We start from the raw sequence: 15,839 nt of genomic DNA, 5'->3' as shown, positions 1-15,839 counted from the left end.
TCAGTGATTTTCTCACTTTGGTGTGGAAGAGTGAGTGGTTTATAAAGTTCAGTTTCCTGTTGAAAACATCTGTCTAACCGTAAGATAAGGACGTAAATATATTCTTAACATGTCATAGTCTTAAACTGGAGTCAGTACCTCAGACAAAAACACTGTGAAACTCTAACACAAAGGTTTTAGCGAGACATTTTGAAAATCTACATCAGCTGTTGTCTTTGGGACCAGAATAACTTATTTTCTTTGAATCTGTTGCAGCTCCTGTCCTCTGTTCATTCTGTGTAAATCGTTTCCTAACACTGAGAGAGGACAAATAATGACCCTATTTATGGGTGGACATGACCTCATGAGACAAGGGCCTGCAGCAGGTGGACGGAGCTTCCACTGGCGCGCTCTAACAGTGGACATTATCTGCAGAGCTGAGTGATCCAGAGCAGATCTGCTCTATCTTTAGTGAATGGAGAGCCTAACTTTATCTGGCCCACTGTCATGGAAGCTGCTGGTATTTTTAGGCGATGGCTCACAGTGGCAGCAGCTGCGAGAGCAGTTACCGTCGCCCGCCCCTCATTCCAGCGGCCTCTCTGTCACTCTGTAGCTGTCGAACAATGACAGTATCAGCGCTGACGCATAATCCCACCACTTGACTCACAGACTGTGGTCATTTCCTACGTCCTGACGCCTCGCAGATGGAACGCGACCAAGACACCGCAAACCTCCACTTCTGAATGGAAGCTCGGATTTTTTTCCCCTGACTTTCTTTGACTCTCACTGAGCAAGGGGGAAGGGGGGTTGCCTTTCAACCGTGATCCAGGATCTACAGAAAACCACAGACCACACAAGAGAGACGTAATTTCAAGGAGTCAGAGAGAGATTCAGGGAAGATTCAGGGGTCACATGAACGAACAGAAGCCTCATCGAGGACGTCATTTTAAAGTTGACATCACAACAGTGACAAAATGCTCTAAGAAATCTACTTGAAAGAGAGGTAAGTTTATCTGTTATTTGCGAAATTTCCAAAAAAACACAATTTCATTTTTTAAAAGTAAATTGCAGGTTTTCAAGCGTGCACTCACTGAAAACATTACAAAAAAGAGCCTCTTAACAAAACAGGTCAGCTAATAAAATCTATCAAAAATAACATGTTCACGTTGTGTCACTGAGGTCAATAGAACAAAGGATTTTAAATGCCAAATTCAAATTTTTTTTTGAACTTAGTGATGGAGGCAGCAGTGGATCAACAACTCCTGTGTGCTGTGATGTTGAAATCACTGATTTTCTCTATGGGCTTTGGTGTGGGAGAGTGAGTGGCTTACAAACTTCAGTTTCCTGTTGGAAAAGTCTGTCTAACAGTGAGATAAAGACATAAACTGTACTTAATCTGATGTAGGTTTCAGTTTGCTTGTTTTAGAGTTTGAGCGTCTGCACAGTTTGTGTGACACATGGTCTCTGCGGTGTCTTTTTCAGGACGCCTTTATAAATACTCTCTTCAATGACTTACAGCACCAGCTGTGACTCAGCCGATACTCAAAACCCACTTAACTAAACAACCAAACATGTGATTAACACCTTAGTTAATAGTTATATGGAGTAGCCTACCTTCTGCTTGTAAATCAACTATGATTGCGTTTAGAAAATGTACTAAAAACAAGACATAATAAAGCTCATTCAACTGTGACTGTTTCTGAACTTAAATCAAATACTTATTCTTAAAAAATACATTTTCCAAAAACAAAAAAAAAGTGTTGCTAATGTTGTGAAAAATAAGTTGCTATAGTTAGAAAAACATGTGACTAAAAAGACCAGAAAACCTGGTGTTGTTTTGCATTCCAGGTCGCAAACATCCTTTTAATGAGATCATGATTAATCACAAGGTCCTGGAATGACTAAAGATTTAAAATAACTGTATTACTGTATATTGGTGAAGTAATCAGCCATTGAAACAATTTTCTCCATTCAATTTCACCACTACTATTTCATTGCGAGTGATTTTTATCACGATAAAATCTTATATTGTCTTTTCTCCAGTAGGAAACATGCTTACATCCTTTAAAACTCGGCAAATGTTAAGTATTTTGTTCGATTTTGTCGTCTAAATTGTACATTTTTCTTTGTTCCATCACAGAAAAGACCATCATTTTCAGACAAAGCACATTTCTCCACTCAAACAGACAGACAGTGACAGTGTCATGGATATTTTTGGAGGTGCTCCTCGTGTTCTGGGCTACCCTCGACCTGTGCTGGCACAGTGTGGCACAGACGCCACATTGCGGTGCCAGATCGGAGGCGACCCTCGACCTGACGTGATCTGGGAGCGTAAGAATGTTCAGATCGTGTCTGAGGGGCGATACAGGCTGTCAGAGGAAGGCAAAGCGTATCTGCTGACCATTACTGACGTCACGCCGCAGGACGCCGGTCAGTACATGTGCAAGGCTCGGAACAGTGTGGGTGAGACGTACGCGGCGGCCTCGCTCAAAGTGGACGGAGAGGCACGGCCGCAGGAAGTGGGGCAACAAGTGAGAGAAAATGGACAAATGAACGGCTACTGCAAACAGCAAAACAGTAACTGTAGTAGAGAAAATGTAGGAGAGGTAATCGTAGAAGACAAATGGAAAGGAAAGTTGAGTGAAAAAAGAGAAGAAACAAGTATAATATCTGATGATAAGCCGCGGTTCCTCATCAAGCCGCTCTCTCTGCGCGTGGACCGAGGGGAAGACGCCGCGTTCTCTTGCAAGATCTGGGGTCACCCGCTACCCGAGGTGGTGTGGGAGAAAGACGGGAAGAAACTGAACAACATCTTTGAGAGTTCGCACTTCAGCGTGAGCTGTCAAGACGGCGGCTGGTTCCAGCTCAAGATCTATAGGACACGCATGCCTGACAAAGGCGTCTACACCTGCAAGGCCGTCAGCTGCCACGGCGAGGCCTTGGCTGGCGCCGTCCTGCTGGTGGAGCCTGTTCCAGAGCGAGAGGACAAGAGAAAGTCCTCCAGTGGTCACAACAACAGCCAGTGGTCACCGAAACACAGAGGCGTTCGCGCGTTGAGGGTCAAAGACGACACGTCCGTCAACTCGTCCGCGGTGAAGAAGTTTGCAGTGGCAGAAGGGAAGCACGCCAAGTTCCGCTGCTTTGTCACGGGGAAGCCGAAACCTGAGATCATCTGGAAGAGAAACGGGGTTCCCCTGGAGGCCGGGAGGCGTCACCTAATCTTTGAGGACAGGGAGGGCTACTACACACTCAAGGTCCTGTACTGCAAAGAGAATGATACAGGACTGTATGTTTGCGCGGCTTCAAACACTCTGGGAAACACACTCAGTGCCGTTCACCTGTCCGTCAAAGGTGAGAAGATACAAATAGGGAAATAGATTTTAGATTTTTCTTCACACGACAATGAAAAATAGGGTTGTTACAAAAGCAAACTCATTTACAGTGATTATTAAGAATGTTCTGCAGTGAATCATCTTATCCATAAAAAAACTGATTTTAGTCATTTAACGAAAGACAAAAAAATCAAATCTACGTCAGCTCAATTTAATTTATTTTATGGACTCAGAAGTGCATATCTGATACTGAACTGAAGCTGAACAACTGAACAGCAACTCCTGTGGCTCTGTAATGTTAAAATCACAGTTTTTCTCTATGGGGTTTGGTGTGGGAAAGTGAGTCAAGTACCTGCTTCTTTGTTTTGTTCTTCAGGTCCAGCTGTTCGGTTCAGGCGTTCATTAAAAGACGTGGAAGTGAGGGAGCACGATGTGGCGGTACTGGAGTGCGAGGTGCCCGATGACTCGATTCCTGCCGCCTGGTACCTGGAAGACCAGAGGCTGATGCCCAGCAGTAAATATGGGATGGAGCAGAAAGGAACCAGACGGAGACTCACCATCCGCGACGTCGAGACAGACGATGACGGAGTGTATCTGTGCGAGATGCCAGACGGCGGGAAGAGTATCGCGGAGCTTTCAGTTAAAGGTACAATCATTCGCAAACTTCCTCGGAAGCTGGAGGTCCTGGAGGGCGAGAATGCGGTGTTCTGTGTGGAGGTGGAGGAAGACGACATGGACGTCTACTGGTTCAAAGACGGTCTGAAGCTCCTGGAGACACACCAGACTATCCTCAAGTCTTTCGGCAAAACTCACATACTGGTCTTTGTCAACGTGGTCCATCAGGACTCGGGTGTTGTGACCTTTGTCGCGGGGAGGTCCAAGACCTCGTCACGTCTCAAGGTCAAAGGTATCACAGCATTTCTTCTACTCTACGTGTTATTTAGATTCTTTAGACGTAAATGCACATAATCTCAAATGATTTTAATTCTATTTCAGCGTCGAGACATTGTCCCCCCATCTGTCCCGTTGGTGTGAAGATGGATGCCGACCGACCCAACAGCGCCCTCCTCACCTGGGTTCCTGCCCCGAACAGCCAGACGTCCACCCGCTCCATGTTTGTGCTGGAGAGACAGGAAGTGGGCTCGCAGGAGTGGCAGAAGTGTCTGACGTCAGAGAGCGCCACCTCGGCTGAGGTGTCCGGTGACAGCGTGCCGTGTGAAGGCGACTACCGCTTCAGAGTGTGTTGCATCAACAAGTACGGACGGAGTGGTCACGTGGAGTTTCCTAAAGCAGTCCATCTGGGTAAAAGACCATACAACGATGACAACAAAAAGAATGTTTGATGAACCTGAGAAGAATCAATGTTCTGTTTTCTATTTTTTATCCAGTTCCCGGCCCCAAAATTCGCACTCACCTCCAAAGCTGTGAGGTCATGGAGGGAGAAGATGCTGGCTTCTCCATTGAGCTGTCGGCCTCCATGGTCGGGACCTGGTTTCTGAACAGCGCTCAGCTGCAGCACGGCGGGCGATACTCGATACAACAATGTCAAACACAGCACTCGCTGCTCATACGGGACGCTCGCACCACAGAGGACACGGCGGAGGTCACGTTCATCGCCAACGGAGTCCGAGATTCAGCTGTGCTCAAAGTTAAACGTGAGTGTTCTGCCATGGAATCTCTCACGATTCCATTGCCACACAGATTCTACTATTAATTATTGTTATTATTATTATTATTATTATTGTTGTTCAGAAACTAAAGTAGTTTTATGATGTATCATGAATTAATCTGCTGTTTTTATTTTCACTATCTTTTATTTCACACAAATGGAGCAAAAGAAATCCTGATAAAACCAGGAAAAGAAACAAGAACAGTGTCACCGGACACAAATATTCTTAAAGAAATTAAGATTTCATTAAAAATACACAAGTAGATGTCAATGTCTGTTGTGTTAAGAGAATACCACTGCACCAGCTCTTGAAGTGGGTCTTTTACTGTCTGGTACACAGGACAACACATCTTCATTTTACTATTTTGAGTACTAGAACTTCTTAATGTAGGCATTTTGTGGACCAGCACGTCTTAACTTAGTTTTTAGTTATTTAAATATGGACTAAATATTTAAGTTACTAGATGTGAACATCACCAACATGTTTTTGGTTTGTGTCTGTTATTTATTTACGTTTTGTGCAGCTGCTGTTTTGAAGTTCAGCCCTCTGTCAGAGGCAGACACAGAGAAGAAGGTGGAGACGGGCGATGCCATCGTCCTCTACTGTGAAGTCTCACATCCCTTCGCTAAAGTGACCTGGTACAAAGACGGCGAGGAGCTGCAGGCTACCGACGGCCTCAACATCCAATCAGACGGAAACATGAGGAGGATCGTGATCCAGTTGGCTGATGCGTGTCACTCTGGCGTTTACACGTGTGAAACCTTAGAGGATGTCGTCAAATTCAACGTGGATGTTGCAGGTAAAAGACAGTCAGATAAAATATAAAGTGCATTCTTCTTCTGTTTTCCACAGCCATCATCTATCTGCTTTTGTGCTTCAGGTCCTCCAGTGAAGTTCAGTCCAGTCCATGAAGACGAGCTCCACAAAAGCAGCATGGAGTTGGACCCTGTGGTGCTGCTCTGCCACGTCTCCAGAGACGACGCTGAAGTCACTTGGTGATTGGAAGATTCTTTCCAGAGTTCAATTTCAAATGATTTCCACTCTTTAATCAACCACTTTGACCAAGTTATGTTGTGGTGGTCCCAGGTATAAAGACGGTTCTGAGATCCAGCCCAGTGACAACATCACTGTGCAGACAGAGGGAACAGTGAGGAGACTCATCATTCGCTCTGCAGACACGTCAGACGCTGGCAGCTACACCTGCTGCGCAGGAAACAACAGCGTGGACTTCACCGTCAACGTCCGTGGTGAGGCTGCACTTCTGAGTCCAAGATTTGAGATACAAACAGTAGATTAAAGTTCAGGACTATGACCCAAGTTTTCCTTACTGAGACAATGAAAATATGGTTATTAAAAAACTTTTTTTCTTTTTTTTTAAAAATTGTTTAATTAACATGAGCTGACATGCCTGTGTTCCTGCAGAGCCTCCGGTGATGATTGTGGAGCCTCAGGACGACGTCGTGATGGAGAGGTACATCTCAGAGGAGATACATTTGCAGTGTGAACTGTCCCGCTCCACTGGGAAGGTGCAGTGGTACAAAGATGGTCAGGAGGTGGAAGAGAGCGACAACAACATCCGGTTGTTTTCTGAAGGTCCTTACAGGAGGCTGAACATCCTCTGTGGATCAGTGGAGGACAGTGGAGAGTACGTTTGCAAAACAGATGGAGATTCCGTGTTCTTCCAGCTCACTGTCACAGGTTTGTTTGTGCGTATTTCCGCTGTTTCCTCGACAAAAAGGTGTGTATTCACTTGGTTGACATCAAATTGAGGTTCTTTTGTTCTTGACGGTCCAGAGGCACCAGTTCGGATTGTTTCCCCAAGTGAATCAGAGGTGGAACTGAACCATTTGTCCTCAGAGCGGCTGGTGCTCAGCTGTGAGATCTCTCAGCCTGACGCTCCAGTTCTGTGGTACAAAGACGGCCTCGAGGTGGAAGAGGGCGCCAATTTAACCCTCGAGGTGGAGGGAGCCCAACGCCGATTAGTTATACCGGTGTCCACTGTGGACGACACAGGAGAGTACATATGTGACACTGAGGACGACTCTGTGGCGTTCCTGGTGACAGTTACAGGTAAGAGTGACAACACACCGGTGGCTTTTTACAACTTAATAGACAGGTTCTCAGTGAATGCTTTCCTTTCTAAATGACAGAGCCACCGGTGGCACTATCGCGTCCCAAAGACACGCCTGACAAACTGCAGAGTGTCGCTGGACAACCAATCGTAATGGAGATCCAAGTGTCTCGGCCGAGCGCACAAGTCAAGTGGAGGCTGAGCGGCGAAGAAATCGAGGCAAGCAGTAACGTCACCATCACAGAGGACGGACTCACCCGTCGACTGACCATCCACGATCCTGCCCCAAAGGACTCTGGACAATACACCTGTGATGCTGATGATGATAGAGTTGATTTCCAGGTGAAAGTTTTAGGTAAGAGGCAAAGAAATGCATTTGGAGAATATTTGTGGCCCATTTTTATGTAACGATCGTGACATTGTGACACTAAACTGAGAGTCAGTGTGTGATTCTTCATCCCCAGAGCCTCCAGTGAAGATCTTGAGAAAGTCAGAGATCAAGACAAATCTCAAATCCCTCATTTCTGACGACATCGTGCTGGAGTGTGAACTCTCCAGAGCCCACGCTGTTGCAAAGTGGTACAGAGACGGTCGCCGCATCGAGGGCGACGAGAGGTTCTGTGAAGAAGAGGAAGGAGCTTTCCGTTCACTGGTTATTCTGAGCGCTGAACATGGAGACTCAGGAGAATATTTCCTGGATGTAGGAGATGACAGCATTAGCTTCCAGGTTACAGTAGAAGGTATTTTTGCTTTTTCTTTCATTATTTTTCTCCTTCTCTGAGAGGCTTGTATGTGGTGATATTCTCCTCTGTTGTCTTCAGAGCCTCCAGTGACCATTGTGGGAAATTCAAATGACCCTGACCAGCAGGAGATGGTGGCAGGCGACGACCTCATCCTGGCCTGTGAGGTGTCGCGTGCCAACGCGCCTGTCCAGTGGTACTGCAACAACACACCGCTCACCAGCGACGCCCGCACCTACATCGAGAGCTACGGCACACTGAGGAAAATCATCATCTCAAATGTCCGGCCCTCAGATTCTGGGAAGTACGTGTGTGACGCTGTGGACGATAAGATGATCAGTGTTATCAGGATTCAAGGTACAGCCACAGATGATACAACTGCAGACGCGTTAAGAATCAGTGAAATTAAATAAATCTAACATGTGTGTGTCTGTGTTTGTATTTTTTCTTTTACATGAAAGAGCCTCCGGTGACGTTTGTGAACAAGGAGGATGACATCGTAGTGACGGGTTATGAAGCAGAGAGTGTGACCATGACGAGTTACGTGTCCAAGGACGGCGCTCAGGTGCGTTGGCTGAAAGACTGGACGCCCGTTGAAGGGGAGCGCTTCAGGGCTCTTGTTGACGGTCACAAACGCACACTCACCATCGACCCTTTACGGCGCTCTGACGCTGGAGAGTACACCTGTGATGTCAACACAGACCAGATACACTTCAGCCTCCTCGTAAAAGGTAAAACTCCAGTTTGGCTTTGTTACCCGTCCACATTTTAAGCTGAAACGTCACAGTAATTTTACTTTATTGTGCCACAGAAATGAGAATCAGGTTTGTGAAGCCGCTCCAGGACACTGTGGCCCACGCCGACGGCATGGTGACCCTTCGCTGTGAAGTGTGTAAGCCAAAGGCAGACGTGCAGTGGCTGAAGAACGGCGAGGAGATGATTCCGAGCAGGAGGTTCTCCATTCGCGCGGACGGAGTGGAGCGAAGCCTGACTATCCACCGACTGAGCAGAGAGGACGCTGGGGAATACACGTGTGAGTCCAGAGATGACCGCACTGTGGCGACACTGAGAGTAGAGAGTGAGTATGTCTGCATTATATAAGGTCACAGGTTATTTAAGGGTTAGTTTAGATGTGAACCGTCTCTCTCAATGAAGGGGGGGTGCTCACAGTCCAGTGTCTCATACAACCACACTTTAAAAGACCTATACGATCACTTTAAACATACTCAACATACTGTGTCTTCAGTGCCTCGAGTGGTAGAGTTCCTCACTGAGCTCTACAACGCCAACGTGCTGGAAGGAGAAGACGCCACGTTCAAGTGTGTGGTGTCACCTGAGGACGTGCAGCTGGTCTGGCTCATGGACAACGAGGCGATCGTTCTGGGCGATCGTTTTCAGGCGACACAGAACGGGCTTTGCCACATGTTGGTGATTAAGAAGTGCCAGTTGTTGGACAATTCCAGGATTTCAGCAGAGGTGGAGGGGACAGTGAGCAAAGCCAGCCTCAAAGTTCAGGGTAAGAAACTTACCCTAAACACATTTAGGGAGAGAAAATGTTGTATTTCTAGGAATGAACATTTATTTCTGTATCTTCTCATTCTGTTCAGAGGCTCAGGTCATGTTCACAAGGAAAACGGACGCCGTCATGGCAGAGGAGTTCTGCGACGCCACCCTGGAAACAGAGATCAGTCTGGAGAGTGGCGAGGTCCAGTGGATGAGGCAGGGTGTGGTCATCCAGCCAGGTCCTCGACATACGCTGGCACAGAACGGCCGTAAACGCAGTCTGACCATCCACAGCCTGACTCTGTCTGACCGGGGAACCTACCGCTGTGAGACTCTGCACGACCGCACACAGGTCAAGCTCAATGTTGAACGTAAGTGAGGCCAGGTGGAGGGTTTAATAGCAAATGTTTACATGTTCAGTGTTGTTTTTGTAATGTGATAAAGTGAATCTAGATTTAAATGACTTTAATTTGTCCTTGAATCACAGTATTTACTCAAAGTGCAGTGGGAAAGTAAGCTCTGCCTTGAAGATAGTTTCAGCTTCTTCAAGTGTAGTTGTATGAACCAGCCTGAGAATAAAGCTACTCAAAAGGGACACAAGGAAAATAACAGCCCCTGAATAAAAAGTCTCACCTCATAAAATTATTCACCCGCTTAATATACGTTGTACTGGTGTGGGAGAGTGAGTGGTTTACAAGCTTCAGTTTCCTGTTGGAAAAGTCTGTCTCACAGTGAGATAAAGACGTGAACATGTTCTGACATTGATTTGATTGGATTAGTGGATAAAATGATTATTTTTCTTGTGTCCGAGCTTCACTGAACCTGATTTAAAACAGATTTCTACAAACTATTCTTCACTCCTACTTTTCATGTCTTCCACTCCAGCTCGTAAAATCTCAATTCGCAAAGGCCTAACTGACCAAGAAACCTTTGAGCGGGAGACAGCTTCCTTCGAGGTGGAGCTCTCCCACGCAGACGTGGAGGGGATTTGGCAAAAGGACGGCATTCGCGTGAAACCAAACAACCGGTGGCGGGTAAGCACCAATGGTCAAGTCCACGGCCTCACGCTGTCTGGCCTCACACTGGAGGACACAGGAACCATCATCTTCTCTGCTGAAGGGGCCCGCAACACTGCCAGGCTCACAGTAAAAGGTAACGACTGACTCTGACATAGGTACAGACCTAATAAGTGGAAGAGCTCAGGTTTACATGACGTGCTGACAGAGACGTTGAAAACATGTTTGTCAGCAAGGACATTACAGAAATGCCAGAGTTTAGCCACTTACCAAAATACTCTACACATAAAATCTGTTTGATCATAAGTCTATGATATGTAAAGAATGTGTTCACGTCTCTATCTCACTGTTACACAGACTTTTCCAACAGGAAACTGAAGTTTGTAAACCACTCACTCTCCCACACCAAAGCCCATAGAGAAAGTCAGTGATTTTAGCTCACAGGGACACAGGAGCTGCTGGTGTACTGCTGCCTCGTGTGGTCACTTTGTGTCACTGATGTTAATCCAAACGTGGGTTTTCAAATGCTGAATTTTACAAAATAAGACATTTGATGGAGGCAGCAGTGGATCAACAACTCCTGTGTGCTGTGATGTTAAAATCACTGATTTTCTCTATGGGCTTTGGTGTGGGAGAGTGAGTGGTTTACAAACACACATTCGCATTGACAATGTGTCAGTACCTCATACATCCACACTTCAGAATTGTGACTGATTATTGATAATTGACAGAGACACCAGTGTCTGTGGTAAAAGTTTTGGCTGACGTGCGTGTGGAGGAGGAACTTCCTGCCACTCTGGAGTGTGAATTGTCACGGCCAAACGTTGATGTCACGTGGCTAAAGGTCAGACTTGATAGTGAAAACAAAAAAAAAAAAAACATTTTATGATTTTATGGTAACATGTTTGACATTCATGAAGAAATACCTTTGTCCTTTTTTTCTTCTTCTGTGAAAAAGAACGGCACCGAGCTGAAGCCAGGGAAGAACTGCCGCATCTACTCCATGGGTCGGAAGCGGTTCTGTCAGATCATGCAGTGTTCCCGTGGCGACTCTGGCACCTACACATGTGACACGGGGGAAGTCAGCACTTCCTGTTCACTGGAGGTTTACGGTAATTGGCTGAGCATACATTTACTTACAAATATACAGTACATTATAATAATATTTTATATTTAAGTCTACAATATCTTTTTCTCACTGTTAGACTTTTCCAACTGGAAACTGAAGTTTGTCAACCACTCACTCTCCCACATCAAATCCCATAGAGAAAATCAGTGATTTTAGCTCGCAGGGACACAGGCGTTGTTGATCCACTGCTGCCTCGTGTGGTCACTTTGTGTCACTGAGGTAAATCTGAACAAAGGATTCAAAATGAACTTAGTGATGAAGGCAGCAGAGGATCATTAACTCCTGTGTGCTGTGATGTTAAAATCACTGATTTTCTCTATGGGGTTTGGTGTGACAGAGAAGTTATTGTAGACATAGATTTTATTAGGTGAAGCATTTGTTAAGCTTTTCCCTTAAAGCAGAAACTCACCTTTGTGTTTGACTCCCGGTGTTTTCCATCTAAATCTCTTTCAGAGCATGCATTAAAGATCGTTCAGGATATGGAGGATCTTTACATCCAGGAGGACCAGAACGCCGTCTTCATGTGCGAGGTGTCCCTGGACGACGTGACAGCAGAGTGGTACAAGGACGGTCACAGGATCCGACCCAGCAGCACCATCAAGATCCGCACTGAAGGTCAGCAACTTCTAAAATGTGAATACTATCACGTTGTTGTTTTTTTGGCCCAACAAAACCTGAAATTAAATATTATTTAGTTATTTCACAGACAAGCAGACAATAATATTTTAAATCAGGCCTTTTCAGATCAAATAATTTCAAAACAAACTATCAAATATCAGGTATAATTAACCTGAACTAATCATAAATAAGTTTTAATTTTGCTTACATATTTAACTTAGAAATGTCAAGTTCAATTAACCTTATTTAACGAAAGAAATTGCCATTTTTTTCTATATTTAACACACAACTAATCATAAAAGTTTTATAGTTATTGGAAGACCTCTCTCGGCCGACCTGCAGTGCCTCCACAGCCCACCAGGGATCAGTGGCCTGGACTCACACTTTGTTTCATCCATGTAATGGTTTTAAAATGCACATCAATCATTTTTTAGTTTATCACGTGTCAGTATTTCCTACGATAGCACTGCAAAAAATGGGGAGATTTATGTCCGTTTGACTTGTGTCTTCAAATGTGGATTCAAACGTGTCAAACTTCCTGTCTTCCACCTTGTCCAGGGACCAAACACTTCCTGCTGATGTGTAATGTTAAAGCTGAGGACGCTGGAGAAATACACTTTGTGGCTAGAGACGTTGAGTCTACAGCTTACCTCGAAGTGGAAGGTGAGTTGGTTTTACTGTTCATTTTGTACATTTTCCACTTCATTGTGCTTTTTCCAATCTCTCTCATAATCCCCCAGAGCTTCCGGTGTCCATCGTCAAACCTCTGCGAGACCGAACGGCACTGGAGAAACACCGCGTGATCCTGGAGTGCACCGTGTCGTCGCCTCGCTGCGACGTCACCTGGTACAAAGACGGGGAGGAGCTGGCTCCTTCGGAGCGTGTGGACATGCTGGTGGACGACTGCTTGCATAAGCTGGTGATCCAGCAGGTGGCGGTAGAGGACGAGGGCAGCTACAGTATCGAGGTTGGGGAGCACACGTGCCAGGCCAAGCTGATGGTGGAAGGTAAGATGGCTGCTTAGTTTAAACGAACAGTGAAGGTTTATATATACAGTAAGTGTGGCTGTATGAGCTACTGACATATAAACATGAGAGTGAGAGGTTTACAAACTTCAGTTTCCTGTTGGAAAAGTCTGTCTAACAGTGAGATAAAGATGTGAACATATGTTCTTAAGATATCATAGACAAGCTGGTATCGATTTTAGTGAGAGTGAGCTGTGAACAAAGTGCCAATATTTGATATATTTTTATGAATAATTGTTCTGTAAATCTTTCCCATGATGCCGCTGCAGCCCAGGCACTCGTGATGGTCAAAGAGCTGGAAGACGTGGAGGTGAGCGAGCATGAGTCAGCATGTTTCCAGTGCGAGGTGTCTCTGGAGCTAGAGAAACCTCCCGTCTGGACTTTGAATGGAGAGACTCTTCGCTCGGGTCCATGTGTGCGGCTGGAGAGCCGCAGGGCGACTCACAAGCTCACGCTGAGGAACACGAGCGCAGACATGAGCGGCACGGTCAGGTTCACCATGGGCAAGGCCAAGAGCAGCGCAGCGCTCAGCGTTCTGCCAGAGTAGAGGAACAAGAAGAAGAAGAGAGAAGACAGGAAGTGACTCTGAGGACGAAAATGAAGAAAGTGACTGGAAAAAAATGGAATTGAATGTCTCTTTGAACTTTTTTTTCCTGTGATTGGTTGAGTTACTTTATAAATTGAATTCAAAGTATGTATTTTAAACCTGAGGGATACTGAATTTCTTGAGTCAAATTTTTCCCATTTTTTACATTACAGATAATATTTATTTTCCAAGTTGGATTTGCGTCACAATATTCTAATAAAAAGCCCCAACATTTTAATTAAATATACAGGCAAGTCAAATATTGAAAAAATTGTGATCAATTCCATTAGCACACATGTCCACATGTTTCCCGTGTATTTCATGTTTTAAAAAAACGTTTCTTTTGCCACTTATGCTACAATAATTTTATATTTTGTTATTTCAATCATTAAACACATACATTTAAGAGTATGAAATGAGTAAGAAAAAGTGCTAAATGATGACATGAAACGAAGAAACATGTTCTTTATATTAAAGTGTTTTACGGGTGATATAAAAATAAAATGTGTTTAAAAACCAGGAGATTATCTTTAACAATATGAAACTAATGCATGTCCTTGTGATAAAAATGGGTCAGTTCACGAATGCAAACACGCTCAAAAAGAACATTTCTCAATAGATAAGACTAGACACTTTAAAACATTAACACATGTTAAGAATGTGTTTTTTGTTCCGAATACCAGTGTAAAATAAATACGCAGTTAAAAAACAGAAACGTAATTTAACATAAGCAGCTAACGCTAATGCTAGTCGCTAATGCATTAGCTCGTGAGCCTTACCCTGATACGTAGGTGCGTTTGGTGTCCAAACTGCACCAAAATGTGTCCGAATGTCCAAACTTGTTCAGTAAATATGTTCTTTGTGGAATTAACGAACCAAGGTGACGAAAAGAAATACCTAAAAATGATAATAACAGGTTTGTTTGTGGGTTTTTTTTGTCACTTTTCAGAGTTTCTTCTTTCGTCCTTCGCTGTTCGCCCGCAAACGTCCTCAATTTAAACGCTGATTGGTCGACTGCTTCTACTCTGCCCAGCAACCGCTCCTGATTGGTCGAAAGAAACAAATTGCGTCAGTTTACCAATTAAAGGAGGATTCCACCAATTTAAGCAGCGACGGGAGTCAAAGATTATTAAAAGGTTAAATAAAAATAATAATATTAATATACAATAATCAAGAAAATCATCAAATTCAAATGAAAAATACTGATCCTAATCTTTTGGAAAAAAATATTTTAAATCTTTTTACGACAACACTTGAAAACTTTGTTCTACTGTATTTGCAGAGGGCTCTCGCGTGTATCTTACACATAAAACCTAAACTAAATCAATAATTTAAACATGAAAAGCAGTTTTGCACTCAGAGGTAATTTTATTTGTATTTATTTGAGTTTCAGGCTCATAAACAAAGCATAAATAAACGCACGTACAAAGTACAGTGACTTAAACAACTTAAGAAAGCAACAACTTGAGGCAATTTCAGCTGTGTTGAATATAAAGCTTCAAAATAAGATCATAATATTTACATGATAGAACAATACTGCAAAGATGTATGCGATTAAAATGTAAGAAACACATTGTTGGCAACAGAATGAACATGTTCTGCTGTGTGTAAATAATAACAGAAAGCTTTTACAATGATATTCTTACCATAACCTTGACATTCATTAACACTACAGTTGGCAAGCAGCAGCACAGATAATAGCAGCCTTTTCAAAAATGTCTATGAAAGCCTTAATTGAGAATACTCACACAAACTTAACCTAAAACCCTCAACAGTGTAAATTTAAAATATAAGATAGTACAATAATAATATGTAAATTAACTGTGTCATCGATAAGGAGATTGACTTTCTGTGTGTTTATAATTGAGAAAGGCAACAGCAGTTTGTTTTTAAATTGGCAGACTGATAAAGTTATGAAAACATTCTTTAAACACAACCAGTGGATCGAGATCTGTTTCAGTTACACACCCGAAATGAAATATCATCTGTTTTAGACTCTAATGAACGTTCATAAGTTTTAATAGAAAGAAACATATCATAACGCATAGTATTATTGACCCTACAGGTTATATAGTTAAGGTGTTTACAAAGTGTGTCACTTTGTAAACAACTCACTCTCCCACACCAAAGTCCATAGAGAAAATCAGTTATTTTACCATCACAGCCCACA

General features: G+C 43.9%; 1 protein-coding gene across 1 annotated transcript; it reads left to right on the top strand.

Moving 5' to 3' along the window:
• Positions 1–602: 602 nt before the first annotated feature.
• Positions 603–14,186, top strand: obsl1a (obscurin like cytoskeletal adaptor 1a). Its single transcript, XM_044020027.1, has 24 exons — positions 603–982; positions 2,120–3,330; positions 3,688–4,218; positions 4,308–4,613; positions 4,700–4,966; positions 5,505–5,780; positions 5,862–5,976; positions 6,068–6,228; positions 6,404–6,679; positions 6,776–7,051; positions 7,132–7,407; positions 7,517–7,792; positions 7,874–8,149; positions 8,254–8,523; positions 8,604–8,870; positions 9,039–9,308; positions 9,400–9,666; positions 10,181–10,447; positions 11,043–11,155; positions 11,270–11,423; positions 11,894–12,055; positions 12,617–12,721; positions 12,799–13,065; positions 13,353–14,186. Exons 2-24 carry the CDS (start codon positions 2,184–2,186, stop codon positions 13,628–13,630), a joined length of 6,603 nt encoding a protein of 2,200 aa, XP_043875962.1. The 5' UTR covers positions 603–982; positions 2,120–2,183; the 3' UTR covers positions 13,631–14,186.
• Positions 14,187–15,839: the final 1,653 nt, after the last annotated feature.

The sequence above is a fragment of the Solea senegalensis genome, linkage group LG2 (genome assembly GCF_019176455.1).
Source record: "Solea senegalensis isolate Sse05_10M linkage group LG2, IFAPA_SoseM_1, whole genome shotgun sequence".
Lineage (NCBI taxonomy): Eukaryota > Metazoa > Chordata > Actinopteri > Pleuronectiformes > Soleidae > Solea > Solea senegalensis.
Note: the sequence above shows the minus strand (reverse complement) of the source record. Positions and strands in the feature narration are given on the sequence as shown.